The following is a 20,001-nucleotide window of genomic DNA, read 5'->3' on the forward strand; positions in this document are numbered from 1 at the left end:
CTGACAATGATTGGACTATCTGTATCGACATCAAAGACTTCCTGATTTTGATTTCCAGATTGTGATTGGAAATCACAACCTGGAGATGCAAGTGGGATAAATGGTTCAACTTCTTCAATATTGGCAATCTCCACAATTTTTTTTTTTTTGGATCGAGAGAGAGAGGGATCGAGAGAGAGAGAAAAAGAGAGAGAGCGAGCTAATGTAAAAAAAAAAAAAGGAAAAGCGAGCGAAAGTGAAGAGAGCGAGAGACATAAGACATAGCAAGCTATAGAAAATAACCAACAACAAAAAAGATATAGAAAAGCGAGTAAGAGGGAAGAGCGAGCTATTTAAAAAAAAAAAAAACAATAGAAGAGCGAGAGAGAATAGCGAGCGAGATAAAGAAAAACAATAAAATAAACACATAGAAGAGCGAACGAGAGAGAAGAGAATAATTCATAATTCCATAATAAAAATTTAATAAAATTAAATAAAAATATAAAAAAGACAAACTATTTTTGGATGTAAAATATAAAAATGTTATTATTCACTTTAAAATACATTTTACATGCAATTAAAATAATTGATTAAAAATAGCATTCTTGTGTATTCAAACTGAAAATAAATACAAATATTGGTTTAACATAAAATCGAGAGAGAGAGAAGGGATAGATAGAGAGAGAGAGAAAGAATAATTCATAATAGAGAGAGAGAGAGAAAATAATTCATAAGAGAGAGAGAGAAGGGATAGATAGAGAGAGAGAGAAAGAATAATTCATAATAGAGAGAGAGAGAGAAAATAATTCATAAGAGAGAGAGAAGGGATAGATAGAGAGAGAGAGAGAGAGAGAGAGAGAAAATAATTCATAAGAGAGAGAGAGAGAAGGGATAGATAGAGAGAGAGAGAATGGATAGATAGAGAGAGAGAGAATAATTCATAATAGAGAGAGAAAATAATTCATAAGAGAGAGAGAATAATTCATAATAGAGAGAGAGAGAGAGAGAGAGAGAGAGAGAGAGAGAGAGAGAGAGAATAATTCATAATAGAGAGAGAGAGAGAGAGAGAGAGAGAATAATTCATAATAGAGAGAGAGAGAGAGAGAGAGAGAGAGAGAGAAGGGATAGATAGAGAGAGAGAGAGAGAATAATTCATAAGAGAGAGAGAGAGACACACACAAAGAGAGAGAGATACAGAGAGAGAGAGAGAGATACACAGAGAGAGTGAGATAAAGAGAATTGAGAGAGATATACAGTGAGCAAGATATATATATATATATATATATATATATATATATATATATATATATATATATATATATATATAATGTAGATAGAGAGATGATAAATACAGAGATATACAGGGAGGGAGTGGGAAGTCCTTGATTCTGTGATATTTAGACATACTGTTATATATATAATGTACTTTGCAGTGCTTTTTTTTTGCTCTTGTAACCCTCCATTCTTATTGTATTTATTGTGTTACTAGGAGACCAACTGCCTTTTCCCCAGCTCTGTCCCCTCCCCCAGTCACACACAGCGTGTGGAGAATCATAGGGGGGAGGACTGAAAAGCACATTCATGTGTCAGCCTCGTCTATACAGGCCCACAGGGACCGCAATGATTCATGGGAATTGTAGTGTCTATTTAGCTCCGTGGACTACAGTTCCAGAAGGACGTTGTCAGGCGGAAGCCGGAAACAGGAAGAGAAGCTCTGAGGTATTTTGAAAACAAATCAGAAAGATGAGATCGTCAGAAAACCGAGGTAAGCCGATTTATAGAAAGAAATGATTGTACACACGAATATTTGTCCTCTATGTTATCTGTGATGTGTGAAGGCATTAGATGTCTAGTGATAAAAGTGAACGGATGCTTGAAATGTGTATTTCTAGAATGATCTCCAAACGTGACACAATTCACACAAATGATGTGATGACTTTATTTCTTCTGTAGAATGGTTACACCAAGTATTATTAATCCTCCAATACTGATCTTATTATATAATACTGAGGACAATGTCCCATTCTTCTATTAGTGTCCCCCCTCCAGCCTGATCAATGCAGCAGCTCCACAAATGGCCGCCACCACCTGCTGGGGAGATCTTCCTCCACACTGAGTGTAATGCACGAACACAATGTATATCTATTGTGTGTGTGTGTGTGTGTGTGTGTGACACAGACAGCTGGCATCAGACATACATTTACTCATAAAATTGGCATATTCTGTACTCTGCACATGCCTTCCTTTGTAACTGTTGGCCAAATGCTATAGGAATATGTCCGGGTTCTAAAACTCGGGCTGATATGGCAAAGACACGAGCCTTAAGGGCTCTTTCACACGTCCGCTCCGCCTGTCCGTTCATTACAAGTCCGTTAACGGACTTGTAATGAATCCCTATGGGAACGCGTCCGTTAGCGGATGGAGCATCCGCTAGCGTCCGCGTCCGTCGGGATCCGGTTTTCGGACGGAAGAAAACCCTATTTTTCTTCCGTCCGGCGGAACGGAACTGATGCAGACGGACAGATGGTCCGTCTGCATCCGGTTCCCCATAGGGCGGAGCTGAGACAGGGCGGTCCCTGCACAGTGTGCGGGGACCGCCCTATCCGCCGAGAACTCATCGGGGATCCCCGCTGAGCCGACGGAGCGGACACAAAAACTGAAAGGACGTGTGAAAGAGCCCTAAAGCTTGGTGTTTTTTTTTTTTTTTTTTAACCTTTAATGCTGCTTATGCATTAAGGTTCAAAAACATCCACTGCTTACAAGCCCCCCCAGCCCCCCCCCCCCCCCCCCCCCCCCCGTTTACTTACCTGAGCCTTCGAAAGTCCTGCGTCGTGAACGCACTGGCTTCTTGGCTGTTCTCGGCTCATTGGAGATTGATGGCAGCGCAGCCACTTGGAGGCTATGGCCGCCACTGTATCACATGGGAGCGTGCCCGCAAGCTAACCCCCTTGGGAGAGAGCTTACCATGAACCCCCTTTGGGAAGCTCTTTCCGGAGGGGGTTACCTTGCGGGCACACTCCTGTGTCATACACTCTGTCCCAACGCCCGCATCATTGGATTTGATTGACGGCAGCGGGAGCCAAAGGCTGCGCTGCTATCAATCTATCCAATCAACGCCAGGACTCAGTGGCAAAGGGGATGTGCTAAGCAGGTGAACTGGCTCAGGTAATTAAATTGGGGGGCGGCGCCCCGTGATTGCCATGTGTTTTTTCACCTTCATGCATAGGATGCATGAAGGTGAAAAAACACAAACCTTTACAACACCATTAAAGCGGATTTCAACCCAAAAGTGGAACTTCTGCTGATTTCCCCCCCCCCCCCCTCTCTGGTGCCACATTTGGCACCTTTCAGGGAGAGCAGATGCGTATTCTGTTCCCCTTTACAGGAGTCCAGGCTGCGGCCCATGACATCGCTGCTCTGCTCCCTCCTCCCCCCCTGCCACCAGGATATTAGGAGAGAGGAGCGAACCCTTGCGCATGTTCAGTAGGGTTCCTGGCATGAAGCCGTAAGGCTACACTTCTTGGTTCCCTTACCCACAATGGTGGCAGCATGCACGCGACAGCTGATGGAAACATTGGCTGCGGTGCCAACATGGGGGCCAGGACAGCTAACTGTCATAAAATTAAAAGCCAGCAGCTGTAGTATGTGTAGCTGCTGGCTTTTAATTTGTGCAGCGGTGGGAGGACCTCCGCTTTAAAGTGGAACTTTACTCATAAGAGGGGGTGTGTGTGGGTGTGGGTGTGTGGGTGTGTGTGTGTGGGTGTGTGTGTTTTTTTTTTTTTTAAAGCAATGAACCTACATTCTATATTAACTATGCTACCAAAATGAGCGTGTGCTGTAAATTACCTTCAGCATTTCCCCTGTTTTTTTCTTGCAGTAGGCGGCCGTTTTGCTGAAGCCCAGAGCCCCTGAACCGCAGTAAAACGTAAGGTTACTTTCACACTGGGGCGTTAGTGGTAAAGCGGCGCTTTACTGTCTTAGCGGTGCTTTTCAGCCGCAAAGTGCCGCTGTGTAAGTGTTTTGCATGCGCTTCGGCAGCACTGGCCAATGATTTCAATGGCAGGGGCGTTTTAGGAGCGGTGTATTCACTGCAATGCCCCAAAAGATGCTGCTTGCAGTTTTTTCCGCTTTGCAAGCGCACCGCCCCAGTGTGAAAGCACGAACACTGGGACTGCAGGGGAGGCATTTTACAGACACTATTTTTAGCCCAAAAGCGCCTGAAAAACGCCCCAGTGTGAAAGTGGCCTAAAGCGCAACTAAACCCATCCATTGGCAGTCTCAAACGGTTCCATTCCTGGAATCTCGGGATTGCTAACGTCACATTTTTTGTGTTGTCACCGCCAAACCATCAAATGTCTGGTGTCCTAACTGATCATATGTGCAGCACCATGGAAGTTGCAACTCACAGAAGCAACTTCCTTGGCTGTAAATTATAATAGGGTTTGATTTCTCTTTTAAAGCAGAGTTCCAGCCTGTTAAAAAAAATGAAGTCAGCAGCTGCTGTCTTTTAATATAAGGACACTTACCTGTCCTCAAATCTGCTCTGGGCGCAGGCGCTGGCATCATGACTAAGGCAAACAGGAAGTGAAGATGCAAGGCTTCACTTCCTGTTTCCTACTGCCCATGCGGGAGTCACGCTGTGCTTTCTGAATAGTCTCCTAGAAGGCAGCCATGGGGAAAGAGGAGGAGGGGTCGGAAATGTTGTAGATGGCGGCGATCTTACCCGGAAGTGGGAGCAGGTACCTTGTTTTGACAGGTATCGGACAAACCATTTAACGCTATCAGGGCTGCTGAAAATGATCAGCTTGTGTGCATATAAAACATTTATCCCAAAGGGAAAAACTGCTTGCTGTAAGTTATTATAAAGTGTGAGCTGGAGTTTGGTTTCAATTCAATAGTGCATTTAAATCTGCTAATACATTTAACACTACCCTCCCCCTAGACTGATAGTGCTGCTGTCTGCTGTGCTTCCTGTGATCATTCATTCATCAAGAGCGGGGGCACGCTAATGCAGGAGGTGTGTTATTGGCCAAGACAACTAAAAACAGAGGGGGAAAAGCCAAAGAAGCGAAAACTGATGCAGACACCTCATCCAAAGTTTGGTAAGCTGCAATATAATACATTTTTGGTTGTTGGGTTTTATTACAGCTTTAGGAAAAGGATTTTGATCTAGGAATGATCTAAGACCAGGGTCTCCAAATTTTCTAAACACTGTGCCCCATTATTGGTGTTGGCGGAGGGGAACAGTGCCCCATGGTTGGTGTCAGCGGGGGGAATAATATCTCATGGTATCTGTTTCACTATCCCTATCCTTCCAATAGAATGGTAGATCTAGTATGCATACATGGAAGCCACCTAGGTGCATAATGTCCATCTAACATGTATGCTGGATGGGTCGAGTGTCCATATGCTTGCTTTGATGGAAAAGAATCAAGTATTCTGAATAGGACTCTGATTATTGTATGTTTTGCAAGTACTGTGATGGATTTTGTCATCTGTTCTGGGATAAACGCTAATCTCTGAAAGGGGAGCAATTTGCTGCAGGAAATTCACGTCATTTAAGGAGTTCTGTTCTACACATGTCTGAACGTTCCTGTTTTTATAACACTAATAATTTAATATATCGGTTATTAGTCATTTGTCATTAATAATTACAACACATACTACAAGAACATGATTGCTACCACTGACAAGGACATTTCCCTTCACGCTAGTATACATCTGAATTTACCTGTATATTATATACGAACATGGAAATGAGCTGCATGATTAATCGTATTAAGATCGCCATCTCGATTCACATACCCCCCGCGATCGCCAGCCTGGATTAGCAGCGTAAACCGCAAATGGTGCCGATATTGGAACTGACGTCAGTCAGCAGAGAGCGTGATGCACCGCTGCATGTTTCTTGGCTGGTGTTCTGACGACATGGTTCCCCTCGGATAGTGCCCGGCCTGGGCTGCGCAAGCAACACACCGCTCGGGGCAGGTTATTCATTCAATACAGCAAGGGGCGGGTGCTTTTCTCAAAGGGGTGCATGGATGGTTATATAAGAAGGCCAGTATGGTGGCTTGAGTTTATGGGAGGAGCCCAGAGGGTATTTAAGCGGCCCACTCACCCATGCTCTTTGTAAGTTCAGTGCGCGATACTACACGTCACTGGGCCGACTCTTCCCAGCTCGCCTCTTGTTCGTGAGTCTGCGCATTCGATACCCTCCCGCCCTTCCCTTTTTTAGGGCATTAGCATATCCTTCTTTTTAATTAACTACCCATTACTTACCTTGGGTATGCCCCCTTTTATTTGCATACCGACCAGACCACCAAGGCACACTTCAGGTCTATTTATGTTGTAAGTCTTGTTGTGTGTTTGTGATCCACATCTCTCTTGGTCAGAGGGCCATGACCATAAACACTAAGCACAATCAACACGATGCTTGTTATTATAATGGGAGGATGCTTTTCTCAAAGGGGTGGATGTATGGATATACATTGAACACAACAAGGGGAGGAGGCCGCATGATGGCCGTGCTTTTCTCAAAGTGGTGATGCTCCTTGCTGTCTTTATAACCATGCATCCACCCCTTGCTGTATTAAATGAAAAATGTGATGATTGTGTTCAATGTATAACCATACATCCGCCCCTTTGAGAAAAGCATCCGCCCCTTGCTGTATTAACTGAATAACCAGCCCCGAGCATCGGGAGCGAGTGGTGTGTTTGTGCATGCACCGTCTATAGCTGATTTTTCTTTTTTAAATTAACCATTTTAAAGAATTGAGAGAATCGTGATCTTTCTTTATTCTAAGCAAAAGAATTGCGATTCTCATTTTTCCCAGAATCGTGCAGCTCTATCATACACATGGTTGCTCTGCCACCATCCGATCCATGGGTCTATTAATGCTATAATAGAGAATGGACCTGAGATCAGGATGTTGAATACTATTCTCAAAGTGCCATCTCCTCGGAACCATTTTTTTTCTCAGCAATGGCCATCTCAACCTGACTCGCATCAGATGTAAGTATAGTCCAGCAGATGGGGCCAAGGTGAAGCCATCTTGAAGATTTTGCAACCTTGCCAACCAGCAAAGGCTGGATTTCATCTTGGGGTAATGATTATCCTCTGAGATCTTCTTCGCTCGGACAGAAATCACTGCTGAAATATTCGATGGTGCCAATGGGCTCGCTTGACCATTAGAACACACAAGGAAAAAGGTCCCCAGGAGGTTGAGACACTCTAAACTGTCATGGGTTGACTCTCCAAGGCCTTTCTCACTTTCCATCTGATGACTGGAATCTTTTCTGGAGACAAACACTGACCGCTTCTGGGTGTTGAAAAATGCCCCCAAATACACAATTTCTTGGCTGGGCACCAACTGACTATTGTCCTTGTTGATAACCAAACCAATAGTGTCTCCCTGAATTGCGATATCAGGATGTGCAGAACTTGCTCTTGCAGTGGAGCCAAAACTGCCACCAACACCTTCATGTATGTTCTACTCAAAGCTGAGTGAGTAACCTTCTAGAAGACCACAGATCTCGGTGAACAAGGAGTAGGGGTTGACAGATTATACGTTGCAGCTATTCACATTTCTAAATTTATCGGTCAAACTTACCGATATTGGTCAGACCACCTCCTCCTGTCCCTGCGTGGGGCTAAATGCAGTCTCTGCCAATCTGTTAGCAGTGCGGCGGGCAACAGATGACATCTAACTGCCCGCCTCGCATCACAGCCACGGGCTGGCAGAGAAAGTTGTGTCATTGCTCACTGCCCGCTTGTGAAAGTTTACCTGCTCGAATGCCACTGGGGAGAGGCTGCCAGAAGTAGTGACAAGCTGCATATGGGTGGCAGGGGACGGTGATGTATAGCATATCGACCTAAAAGGTGGTCGAAAAATTGGGTAATCGGCCCTGAAAAAAGACTAGATCGATCAAAAGACTTCTGATTAATCCTGCGCGGAGGGAAGTTGTTGCTTTTGACTTTGCTGCCTTTAGTAAAGTGGCTCGTTGGCCCTTTCCAACCTCTTCTAAAATCTCTGCCTGTTGGATGGCACCCTTTGCAGCAAACTTCCTTTTTGTATTCCCTATCTTGGGGAATTGGGCCACTTTTCCCACCAGTAACCCAACTGGTTGCTGTGTCCAACTTATCCCTTGACATCCATAAGGAATGTGGCAACTGGTTTTTGTTTTTGAAAGATCTACTGACCATGGCTTGTGCCAAAGGGCCCTCCTTGCGGTTATTGAATTGAACATTGCCCTAGCTATGGATCCACAGATGCTCAATAGGGATTTAGGTCTGGAGACATGCTTGACCACTCCATCACCTTTTACCCTCAGCTTCTTTAGCAAGGTAGTGGTCATCTTAGAGGTGTGTTTGGGGTCGTTATGTTGGAATGCTGCCCTGGGGCCCAGTCTCCGAAGGGAGGGGGATCATGCTCTGCTTCAGTATGTCACAGTACATGTTGGCATTCATGGTTCCCTCAATGAACTGTAGCGCCCCAGACCATGACACTCCCACCACGCTTGACTTTAGGCAAGACACACTTGTCTTTGTACTCCTCACCTGGTTGCTGCCACACACGCTTGACACCATTTGAACCAAATGGGTTTATCTTGGTCTTATCGGACCACGGGACATGGTTCCAGTAATCCTTGTTCTTAGTCTGTTTTGTCTTCAGCAAAACTGTTTGCAAATTTCTTGTGCATCATCCCTAGAAGAAGCTTCCTTCTAGGATGACAGCCATGCAGACAAATTTGATGCGGTGTGTGGCATATGGTCTGAGCACTGACAGGCTCGCACCCCCCCCCCCCCCTTTAACCCCTTCAGTGGCAGCACTTGTATGTCTATTTCCCAAAGACAACCTTCGGATATGATGCTGAGTCTGTGCCACCAGCCACTTTGGTTGACCATGGTGAGGCCTGTTCTGAGTGGAACCTGTCCTGTTAAACCGATGTATGGTCTTGGTCAATGTGCTGCAGCTCAGTTTCAGGGTCTTGGCAATCTTCTTATAGCCTAGGCCATCTTTATGTAGAGCAACCTCTTTTTTTTTTTTTTTTTTTTTTTTTTTTAGATCCATAGAGTTCTTTGCCATGAGGTGCCATGTTTAACGTCCAGTGACCAGTATGTGAGAGTGAGAGAACACCAAATTGGGTGTACTTTTGCCAGCGATTTGGACATTAATGGTGTTTTGAGGGGACAGCAAATTTACACTGTTATAAAAGCTGTACACTCACTACTTTACATTGTAGCAAAATGTAATTTCTTCAGTGTTGTGTCACATGAAGATATAATAAAAAAAAATCCAAAAATGAGGGGTGTACTCGCACACATACAGCATCTCGCAAAAGTATGGAAAGCGACAAAGCTAGGTGCTCTGCTGCCATCTGCTGGTCTGATTTCAGTTTTAATGTTTCCAGGTGAGTTGGCATAGTTGGCCGGAACTGAATCCGCAGTGGTTTCGGCAGCCGTTATCGGCATCATATTTTTTGCTTTTTGGCACACCGCTGAAGACCCGTTTTCGGCTGATTTTCGGTGCTTCACTGATTGCTTCACTTTTTTAGTCAGCTCTCAGGTGCTGCCCCCACCATTCCTTGTAAGAGAAACTGTCAGTGAAGCCTTGCCGGTTCCCTATGCGCACTGTGCTATGTGAATGGCCCAAACGCTGGGTGATCTTGCCACAGGGAGGTCCCTCAAAAGTGGGGATGGGTACCTGTCATACACGAGTGCAAAATATAGGGGTGGGGGAGGAAGAAAACAAGCGCAGCTTCCCCCTTTTTTTTTTTTTTTTGGGGTGATCTCTTCATCTTCAATATGGAGACTTGTATGCAAAAAAGATCATTCATCCAATATTTTCATCATGTGCACAAGACTTGAGCTGCAAAATTTTGACAGTATTTTGTTTTTAGGTTTAAATGTCTAAGATTTGAGACTGACCCAGGTATAACTAAAATTCTTTCTTCTAGAATCCACTGAATTGGAATTCAACAAGAAAGGACGACTTAAACGCCCAATGAATGCATACATGCTCTGGGCCCGAATTAACCGTCCAGTTCTGGCCAAAGCCAATCCTAACAGTAAATTTGCACTCATAAGTGCAAAGCTTGGAGAAGAATGGAGCAAACTTACCGAGGCACAAAAGGAGCCCTATTATGAAGAGGCAGAACGAATTAAAAGAAAACACACTCGAGAACATCCAGGTAAGTAGTGCCGATACAATTCTCAGACCTCAGGGCCCCGAGCCCCTCATTTTATGATTTGTATTTCTTTGGATTAAAACAAATTACTATTGGTACAGAAAAGTCAGTATATTTCTGATGGACTGCCCTGCATGACATATAACGATATTGCATGGCCAAATCACAAAATGCAATATAACAGTGTGTGCCACTATTGTACAATTCTTTTTATGGTTCACTGCCTGATTTCTAAATTTCCCTCTGTGGTGAACATCGGTAAAACACTTGGTTGGACTGCATTTTTTCTGCACTACAACTGCTCCCTCTTCAAGCTGGAAAGGCAGCGAAAAGGGTTGTACACATGCCAGAGTTGCAGTTTTTAAGGGGCTGAAACAGGTGGTGAGAAGGCAACATAACATCCTCATCTCCTATCAAAAAACATCTTCTGAAAAGTGATCCACCAGATTGTTTTTCAGAGGGCAGCGCATGTGTTGAAAAACCCTAACAGTTTTTGCTAGCTTTTTAGCGGAGCCTCTGATGTCATTAGAAGTCCCCCCCCCCTTCATAAAAATCTATTGAGGATCCACTGGTATGCACCCTCCTAGAAATATATAAAAATGTTGCTTCAGTCGATGACAAAGTCTTGAAGAGTGGAGTTCAGTCAAGTGTAGAGTGAAAGGAAATATCAACACTGGAGTTTCGCTGAGCTGTAATGACCCAATGTGGAATCCGAACCCGCTAAATTTTGCATACAAAATGTTTTCTAAGTGTCTACATTAAGGCCCCTTTCACACTGAGGTGTTTTTCAGGTGCTTTAGGGTTAAAAAAAAAAGTGCCTGGGGAAAAAAACCTCCCAGCGTCGGAGCCCAAAAAGTCCTGCAAGCAGCGTCTTTGCGGCAGTGTATACAGTGTTCCCACACTGCCCTCTGCCATTAAAATCAATGGGCAGCGCTGCCAAAGTGTTTCGGCAGCTGTGTTTTTATGAGCGCTTTTAACCCTTTCCCATTAGCGGGGTGAAAAGCGCAGCAAAAACGGCAGTAAATTGCCGCTAAAACGATCAGTGCTTTACTACTGATGTGCCCGCGCTAGCAGTGTGAAAGGGGTCTAAATGTGAACATACATGTAGCAAGTAAAGCTGTAGATTGGTACTAAAATGGCTCAATCTCGTGGCTGGATCTAGCCTGTCTGATATGGGGATGCAGTACAGAGAATGGGTGTTTAGCAGGCAGGGGATCAGCAAGGCAGAGGACAAGGTCAGCAGTTTGTAGGGCAATATACAGAGGCTGTTGGATTGTAGGGCAGTTCCAAAGGGCTGGCAGGGGATTGTACAGAAAATCAGTAGGGCAGAGGATTGGGGGGGGGGGGGTGAATTGCCTGTGGAGGGGCAGAGGACAAGAGGGAAAATCACCTTGGGGGGGGGGCAAAGCACATGTAGGTACTGTAAATATTTCCTAAACCTGCGCGGTTTAGGAGATATTTAACATATACGCTTGTGCCGACATCATTGGCACATGTGCTGTGAAGAAACAGCCCCCCATGCCGTTTCTTTACTATTAATTGCTGCGAATCATGACTCCCACGCGCATGCGACTCCGGCCAGTTGCAGAGCTGGAGTCTGTGGCCACAGAAGAAAGACGGGCGAAGATGGATGAGGGCTTCATTTGCAGGTAATGCCACATAGATGGGCTAGTATGCGATGCATACTAGCCCATTATACTTTTTTTCTTGGAGGGGGAAAAGGAGGAAGTAAAAACTCATCAGGGTTTACTTCCTCTTCAACTGGCTGATATGTTCCAGTTCTGACCTGTGATGTTCCCTTGTTGGAATGGCAGAATGGCTCCAGTAGCCACCTACAGTGTGCAGATTGTGGCTGTGTGTAAAGGAATACGATCCCAGCTATGTGCGGTGAGGGGAGGAGGAGCTGTGTGCAGGGAGGGGAGAAGTTGCACAGCATCCAGGTTGGAGGGGGGTGATTAAGGGGCTTTGAAATCAGGGGTATAGCCCCCCCAGAACCCTCTAGATTCAGCCATGATCCATCTGCAGATTGCTTCCTACATGTATGTTTCACTTTGCATTGTACAACCATGCCAAATCTATGCTCTTCATATCTGCAGATATAGGTATTACCCGAGAATTCGTAGTCATGAGTATTGGATAATCCCAATTCATCTCTACAGAGTACAATGCAAATCTAATCAGTAGGGTGTGCTTATTGTCTGTCAAGCTTTTTTCTTTCTTTTTCTTTTAAGACTGGGAATTTCGACCTGATATTAAGCAGAGGAAGATGGCCCCTCCGGTATATGTCGCCATTCCAACTTCTAAGGATCCACCAGCAGCCTCAACTAATTTGACGCCGCAAAATTCATCAACAACAACATCATCATCATCATCGTCGTCCTCCTCTTCGGGGGTGGCCCCTCAACCAAGCCAACCATCGGGTAAGTCATAAGGGCTCATTCACGCTAGTGCACTGGAAAAATGGCAGTCACCACTAGGACACCTAGAATACAATTGCTCTTTATGTGCCCTGTTCACATGACAACGCAGTCCAGCGGTGTGCTGCAGTGACCTGCGATAAGATGAAGGCATGCCCTCACTGCGGATTACTGCAGCTGAAATGAACAGTCGCTGTTCTGTGTAGTCATTTCGTTTTTTTTTTTTTACGGACAGCAGTGGTTTGAAAGCTGTGAGCCAAAATTACTATAAGACTGCAGCTGATTTTGACAGCTGCCCCACTTCCAGTCAGAGCACTGTGGCGATCTGAGAGGAAGTTTGGCCCCCTTTCCTTCCCCTGCTGTTTTCTGGGTTACATCAGAGGTCCCAGAAGATTGTGGAACCAATCGCAACACGCATCATGCCTCTTGCGTTTGGAAGCCGGCTATGAAGTTTCAAGGCTCCAACGCCAGTCTCCCTTAGTGAAGATGGTGGCACCTGAAACAGATTGAAGAATTTGCTTGGGTGAGAACAGCGATGGATCCAGAGGCAGGTAAGTGTCCTTATATTTAAAGTCGGCAGCTACAGTATTTGTAGCCACTGACTTTAAAGAGCCCCAGTCGTTCCAAAAAAAGATGATAGATTTTTTTTTTTTTTTGTTTAGAGGTGTTTTTTTTTTTGTCGCTTTTTGTGTGTTGAATATAAAGTGTTTTTTTTTTTTTTTCTCAGTTGGGTTTCCCGGGTTTGTAGGTGCAGAAGGCAGAAACATTTTGCATAGACAAAAGCTTTTTGCTTTCCAGTAAGTTGGTAGTCATGTTCCTATGATGCCCTTTATTGTGTCGTCATGCAGCGTGTATTTTGCTCATTCCACTGCTGGCCAAGATTGGGAGACCGATACATCTGCATGGCCGATGACTTCAGAAAAAAAGTGCACCCAACTGACACTCTTTTTGGGGACCAAAAGCATATCCCTCTAATGTGTACTTGACTCAACCCAGAGCAATAAAGTGGATGTAAAACCTCTCCTATTACCCAGTGAAGTGAACAGCCTCAGATGATACAGAGATGAAACAAATCTTCCTACATAGGTTTTACATGTAAATCTCCTGTCTTCACATTTATATACTGTTTAGAAAGTTCACATCCTGTTAGATTTTCCCTTCCTGGTTAGCAATGCAGTGAAGCCTGGGCATACAGCCAAGAAAGCTGATTGGAGGAAAGGCATACACCCCTCTCCTCATAGACTTTCAGAGCTGATCTGAATCATTCAGGGCTCTGCTAATCTATTTATAGCATCCTCCCCAACACAAAACTCATATGTTACAGAGCTTGTCAGGAGTGATCAGGCTGATAACAGAAGAACGAAGGAGGAGACAGCTCTGGGACATGGTGCTTTGAAGAGGGATTACATCCACTAGTGTAATTTCTGTCTGCTGCTTCCTTCCTCTGTTATCAACATGAATCACATCATCAAGTTTTCCTGATGCCAAGAGGAAAAAAGGTGAGAGGAGGGAGCTCCAGCAGATTAACAGCCTCAGATCTGTTCCTGTGTGAAAGGGGGGGGGGGTGTCTTCTCTCCAATCAGTTCTCAGACCTCTCCTCACTGAGCCCTGCACAGTGCAAGTTCAGCTCTCTGACCCCCCCCCCCCTTTTTTTTTTTCCCCTGAGCGCTCAAACAAGCTTTAAAATTCAGCACTTTAAATGGATGTAGAGAACACTGCAGATAAACAGGTACAACTTATGTAAGATTGTTCCTCTGTAGATCACCTGAGGCCAGTCACTTGACTGGGTATATGTGAGGGTTGACGACCACTTTAAAGTGGGAGGGTAAGAAAATGCTATAAAGCAGGGATATGCAATTAGCGGACCTCCAGATGTTGCAAAACTACAATTCCCATCATGCCTCTGCCTCTGGGTGTCTTGCTTGTGGCTGTCAGAGTCTTGCTATGCCTCATGGGAATTGTAGTTCTGCAACAGCTGGAGGTCCGCTAATTGGATATCCCCGCTATAAACTGTAATTTTCTGTATGACTGCTATTATGTCTAATTTATCACTGTTGTCCCGCAGGTGGAGTATATTACATTTTGCATCGTGTAATACCATTGGCTACAAACACCAGTTCTAGGAATACCATCGACCAGTAAAACCATCGTCTAATACTACCATCGTGCTTCTAGGACCTACAACAGCCAACATGTGAACATTGTACAGACCTCTTATTCAGCTTCTAAGACCTACAAGAGTGACTTTTGCATTTTTGGAAATATTTGGAAATGTCTAGTGTAGGATTAGTGTATGTGCCTAGGCTGAGCAGACTTCTTCCTGGGTGTAAGGCGTAAAGACTGACCAATGTTTGCCCATGTACAGAAGGATATCCTAGTCTAAGGACAGAGAAGACATACACATGTTTTAGTGGAGTAGGGAGGGATAGAACCCCTGGCAGGTTTTTCTGTCTGTTACTGAGGTAGATCTTCTCACTATTTCTGGCAGGACAGGAAGTGATGGTAAATCTCTCTAATGGAGCCTCGGATAGCAAAAATGTTTTGGCTTGAACATACACTTTAAGATCCTATTTATATTTTGTGAGTGTTTTTGTTGTACGTTTTGTGTGTATAATTTCCTGCAATGCCTCAATTCATGAGCCCATAATATAGTTTGTATAAGAACAGTGTGACTGGCAAGCTTTGATAAAACATTTGCAGAGCTTTTGGCAAGCTTTTAACGTTCCATTCAGCTCCAGGTTGTAAATAAGGAATCCAGATCTTAATGGGAGTGCCGATTGCCACTTTAAACAAGCTGCTGACAGGCTTCAGCACTTCTGAGGTGACAGCCTGTGAAGCCTGCTAGCTGCATGCTTAAAATGGCAATCAGCACCTGCAATAGGATCTGCGTCCAGTTTGTAAATGTTGAACATCGGGCCTAATGGGAGTGCTGATTGCCATTTTAAGCAAGCTGCTAGCAGGCTTCAAGGAGTGGGAATAAGCACTCCCATTAGGATCTATATTCAAGATTTACAAGCTGGAGCTGAATGGAACTTTAAAAGCTTAAAGCTTGACGAAAGCTTTGCAAATGCTTTGTCAAAGTTTGCTGTTGACATTGCTCTTATACAAACTGAAGCCTTTGTGAAACTGGCCTTTCAGTTTAGTAAGTTGCCATAACCTGAGGCAAGCAGATATTTGCTTTTTGCGCCTCAATGTAATCTGACTAATGATTTGATTGGTAGCTTTTAGGGTTGCCTTGTTGCTGATGCTGGACATTTGGACACGTTCTCGTACAGATGCTCCGATGCCTAAACCTTGTTGCGGTGGGATTCTTACTCGAATAATGAATGGTCCCAAATCGCACTGCAAACAAGTCACTAAGTTTATACATGAGTGGCGGGGAAAGCTGCATGCGATTCTTTGAATTTGTATGGGCTTAAGTTGCACCGCAAGGGTATCGGTACTTGTACTCGCCGGCAAAAAAAGGTATTGGAGCAACCCAAGTAGCTATGTGCTATGGCATATTATGGTATAAAGTAGTCCCCCAAAGACAGTAAATTGCTGTCATCTGATTGTGGCTGGCACTTCCAACTCTGTTTTCTTAGGTTTACTTAGTGCTAAAAATTAAATTGTCATCATGTAGTTTATTCTTTTCCACACTATGCCAGTCACAGAAGTCATCTTCAACCAATAAATATCATGGACAATCAAAGCATTCAGGGGCTTAACAATGTAGTCTCTGGATCGAGTCAGAATTCCCTGAGTGCTGCCAACAGATGTAGAAAGTCTACAATCCGAATGGAAAAGTGTACTTGCAACTTTCGCTAATGATCCATCTTCTTAAAGACGACGCATTGTTCTCCAGACACTAACCTTCTATATACATTCTCATCTTCATGTACTTGTTAATTTAGGAGTATTTGATAAAGTTTTTGTTTCCATCTTATTGCACTGCATCTCTTCTGTGTGTTTTTTTTTTTTTTCCTTTTCAACATTCTGTTCCAAGAGTAAAAGGAATTTAAGTCTGCCATGATGAGTCCGGACTTTCAGCATCAGTTGTGGACATAAGTTTTTATCATGTTTGTCTTTCTTCAGATGAGATGGGTTATCATCTTTGGCCTGGGCAAGGTTTTCTTCTTTTTTTTTTTTTTATATATATTTATATATATATGTTTATTTATATATTCTGGCTGCTCCAGTTTTAGTAAATTCCTCTCAAAATTATATATATATATATATAATTTTGAGAGGAATTTACTAAAACTGGAGCAGCCAGAATCTAGAACGGGCTTCTTCCTGGGTGCATGGCAGCCAATCCATTTGGGTCTTTCATTTGCAAAGCTTTAAAGTAATCCTAAAGCTTCACTGTTTTGTTATTAAAATAATTAACATTATACTTCCCTGCTCTGTGCAATATTGGGGGGGAAAGATTGAAATGGCGCAAACCTATGCAATAAAATTCTGATACTCTCAACCTGAGAACAATAAAAGTTCTAATGTAATCAAACTGTGTTGACATTCAAGTCCATAAAAAAATAAAACAAAACTGTTGAAATTTGAGACTTCTTATTCGATGTTGACTGATAAGGGGGGGCCGCTTACTGGATAACACGGATCTCCAGTAATAGAGATCAAATGGGCTCAGTATTATGTCTGACCATGGCTATTCCTTTCAAAATAACTCTGAAACCGATGTTACACTCGCTCAGGGATGGGTCGGTTCGACCGTAGATATTCCTCCCAATACACCGAACTGCTATCATATGCAATGTTTTCCACAAAGAAATAACCGATCCTCGTGTGTCTTCCAAGCTCAGATTCATTTACCAGGTAAAAAGATTTCATGGTGCAGTATTTCAGGGGATATTTACGGTCGGACTGACCCATCCCTGAGCGAGTGTAACATCGGTTTTGGAAGGAATGTTCATGGTCAGACATTTGATCTCTATTACTGGAGATCCATCTTATTCGGTAAACAGCCCTCCTTATCGGTCAACACTGAATAAGAAGTCTCAAATTTCGCCGTGAATGCTTGATATCACCAGTTTTTATTTTTTTATTTTTTTTGTAAGCGCCATATGGACTTGAATGTCAACGCAGTTTGATTATATTAAAACTTTTATTGCTCCCGGGTTGATTGTATCAGTCTTTTATCGAATAGGTTTGTGCAATTTCAATCTTTTTTCCATTAACTTATGTGCCGTATATTCAGGCTAATTAAATTGCATCAATTTCACAGTTAAGGAATTAACCCTATCCCCCCCCCCCCTCCCGTTGTAACACTTTAACTGTTGTTTTCAATATTAAACAGTTGGAGGCAGCGCAGATTTTCTACCATATACTATCTGTGCAATATTGTACAGAGCACCCCAATCCTCCTATTCTGTGGTCCCCCACCAGCCAAAAAGCTGCTTTCTTTGGGGGCATTTGTGCAGGCTCACCCCCAAACTGCCCCATCTGCATCTATAGACACGGACAATGCCGCTCAGCCATGCCCTCTGCTCCCTCGTCACAGAATTTGATTGGCAGCAGTGTCTATAACTTGTTTTCAGCTTTGAAAAATGATTTGGCAGGCTGTAGAGCCACCCGATCACTTTTAGGTGACTTATGTTTTGCCTCCCTTTAGTCATTCCTGGGCTCTCCCACTCCTTCTGGAACCACAACAGATGCTGTCAAGAAGCAGGACATTGAGACACATCCATTTCCTCTGCAGAGTGTGAACCTGAAAATGCTCAGATGCCAAAAACTGGACTGAAAAGCTAGACAAACAGTGGGTCAAGCACTGGCCTGTGGGCAGGGGAGATATTTGTGGTCTAATATACCCCTGATGTATCCATAAAGACAAGCTTTTCACCATGAGGGGCATTGTTATGTTCTTTTGTGATGGTGAAAAAAAAATGTGCATGGGGCTTAAGTATATGTAAGCGCCTAATACATATTGAGTATAACCATACATGACTAGGCAAGAGAAATATTTCTACGTTCCCCCATTTTACGGTTAACTCTCTAAACAAATGAGCTGTAAAGACATTTAAACGATCTACGAGGGCTTTGGATTACAAGCATGTTTCTGGAACAAGTTATGCTCACAATCCGAGGTTTTACTGTCAGCCATGATGGCTGTATAAGCAACCATTTCTGACAGTTCCTGGCGGCATTCTTGAAGCCATTGAGAACTATTGTTCTAAGCTGTGATTGCTAGCGCTGTTCTGCCAATTGTAGCCAAACGCAGACATTGATAGCTACTGTTGGGCCCTTTTCACAGGCTTTCCAATTGGGTCTGCCTGTCAGTTTTTCAGGGGGACCTGATCGGAGCGGCAGATGTCCATGGAGACTGTGCTGGGCCACTGACCCAATTTATATGTCGCAGGATAAGCAGGCTGGACCCAGAGAACTGGGAAAGACATTAACTCCTCCTCCTGGCCAGGACAGCACCTAGTTAACAGTGTCAAGTTGCCCACATGCTAATCATGCACATACTATTTAGACACCAAGAGGCATACAGGGCTGTGCCGCCCATGGGACAAGTTAAGGTGACTGCCTCAACCTGCAACAGACTCATTGAATGTTTGGATGCAGGTGGCAATGACGCTTTGCAGCCCGGACACCTGTGTCCTAGTAGGCAACTATACTATGCATCCCAGCCACCATTGACACTTTGTGGCTAGTTAAATGAAGGAGGGGAGGGGCTGAAAACCATTCATTGCTTCATAAATTTAAACCTTACGCCGCATACACACGATTGTCTTTAACCACTTGCTTATCGGGCACATATACCCCCTTCCTGAGCAGAGGACGTTTTGCGATTCGGCACTGCGTCGCTTTAACTGACAATTGCGCCGTCGTGCGACGTGGCTCCCAAACAAAATTGACGTCCTCTTTTTCCCACAAATAGAGCTTTCTTTTGGTGGTATTTGATCACCTCTGCGGTTTTTATTTTTTGGGCTATAAACAAAAATAGAGCGACAATTTTGAAAAAAAATAAATAATATTTTTTACTTGTTGGTATAATAAAAAGCTCAATTTTTTTTTTTTTTTTTTTTTTTCTCAGTCTAGGCCAATACGTATTCTACATATTTTTGGTAAAAAAAAAATCGCAATAAGCGACTGGTTTGCGCAAAAGTTATATCGCCTACAAAATAGGGGACAGAATTATTTTTTTTTCTGCGATTTTTATCGGTACTTTTGACACCATTCACATTTATACTGCTATAAATATGCACTAATTACTGTATAAATGTGACTGGCATTGAAGGGGTTAACACTAGGGGGTGAGGGAGGGGTTAATATGTATATTGCTTAGTGTTCTAACTGTGGGGGAAGGGGGGTGACTGGGGGAGGTGACTGATCTGTGTCCCTATGTACAAGGGACACAGATCCGTCTCCTCTCTCCCTGACAGTGGTGGGACACAGATCCACGTCCTTGTCTCTGTAATCG

The 20,001-nt window shown here is 43.8% G+C and overlaps 1 protein-coding gene across 2 annotated transcripts; it reads left to right on the forward strand.

Moving 5' to 3' along the window:
• The first annotated feature begins 1,605 nt into the window (after positions 1 to 1,605).
• On the forward strand, positions 1,606 to 15,176 carry LOC120946929 (transcription factor SOX-30-like). Of its 2 annotated transcripts, XM_040361761.1 has the most exons (5): positions 1,636 to 1,744; positions 4,922 to 5,081; positions 9,937 to 10,170; positions 12,399 to 12,587; positions 14,650 to 15,176. In XM_040361761.1, the coding sequence occupies exons 2-5, from the start codon at positions 4,988 to 4,990 to the stop codon at positions 14,724 to 14,726; spliced, it is 594 nt and encodes a 197-aa protein (XP_040217695.1). In that variant the 5' UTR covers positions 1,636 to 1,744; positions 4,922 to 4,987; the 3' UTR covers positions 14,727 to 15,176. The 2 variants fall into 2 exon arrangements, with proteins under 2 accessions (XP_040217696.1, XP_040217695.1); XM_040361762.1 differs by lacking the exon at positions 4,922 to 5,081 and having other exon boundaries at positions 1,606 to 1,744.
• Positions 15,177 to 20,001: the final 4,825 nt, after the last annotated feature.

The sequence above is a fragment of the Rana temporaria genome, chromosome 8 (genome assembly GCF_905171775.1).
Source record: "Rana temporaria chromosome 8, aRanTem1.1, whole genome shotgun sequence".
In the NCBI taxonomy this organism is placed as follows: domain Eukaryota; kingdom Metazoa; phylum Chordata; class Amphibia; order Anura; family Ranidae; genus Rana; species Rana temporaria.

Bases quoted from the DNA above. Each gene is read 5' to 3' on its own strand.
- LOC120946929 (XM_040361761.1), top strand. From the start codon at position 4,988: ATGCAGGAGGTGTGTTATTGGCCAAGACAACTAAAAACAGAGGGGGAA. The intron at 10,171-12,398 runs GTAAGTAGTGCC...TTTTCTTTTAAG, and splicing joins ACACACTCGAGAACATCCAG to ACTGGGAATTTCGACCTGAT. The intron at 12,588-14,649 runs GTAAGTCATAAG...GTTGTCCCGCAG, and splicing joins TCAACCAAGCCAACCATCGG to GTGGAGTATATTACATTTTG.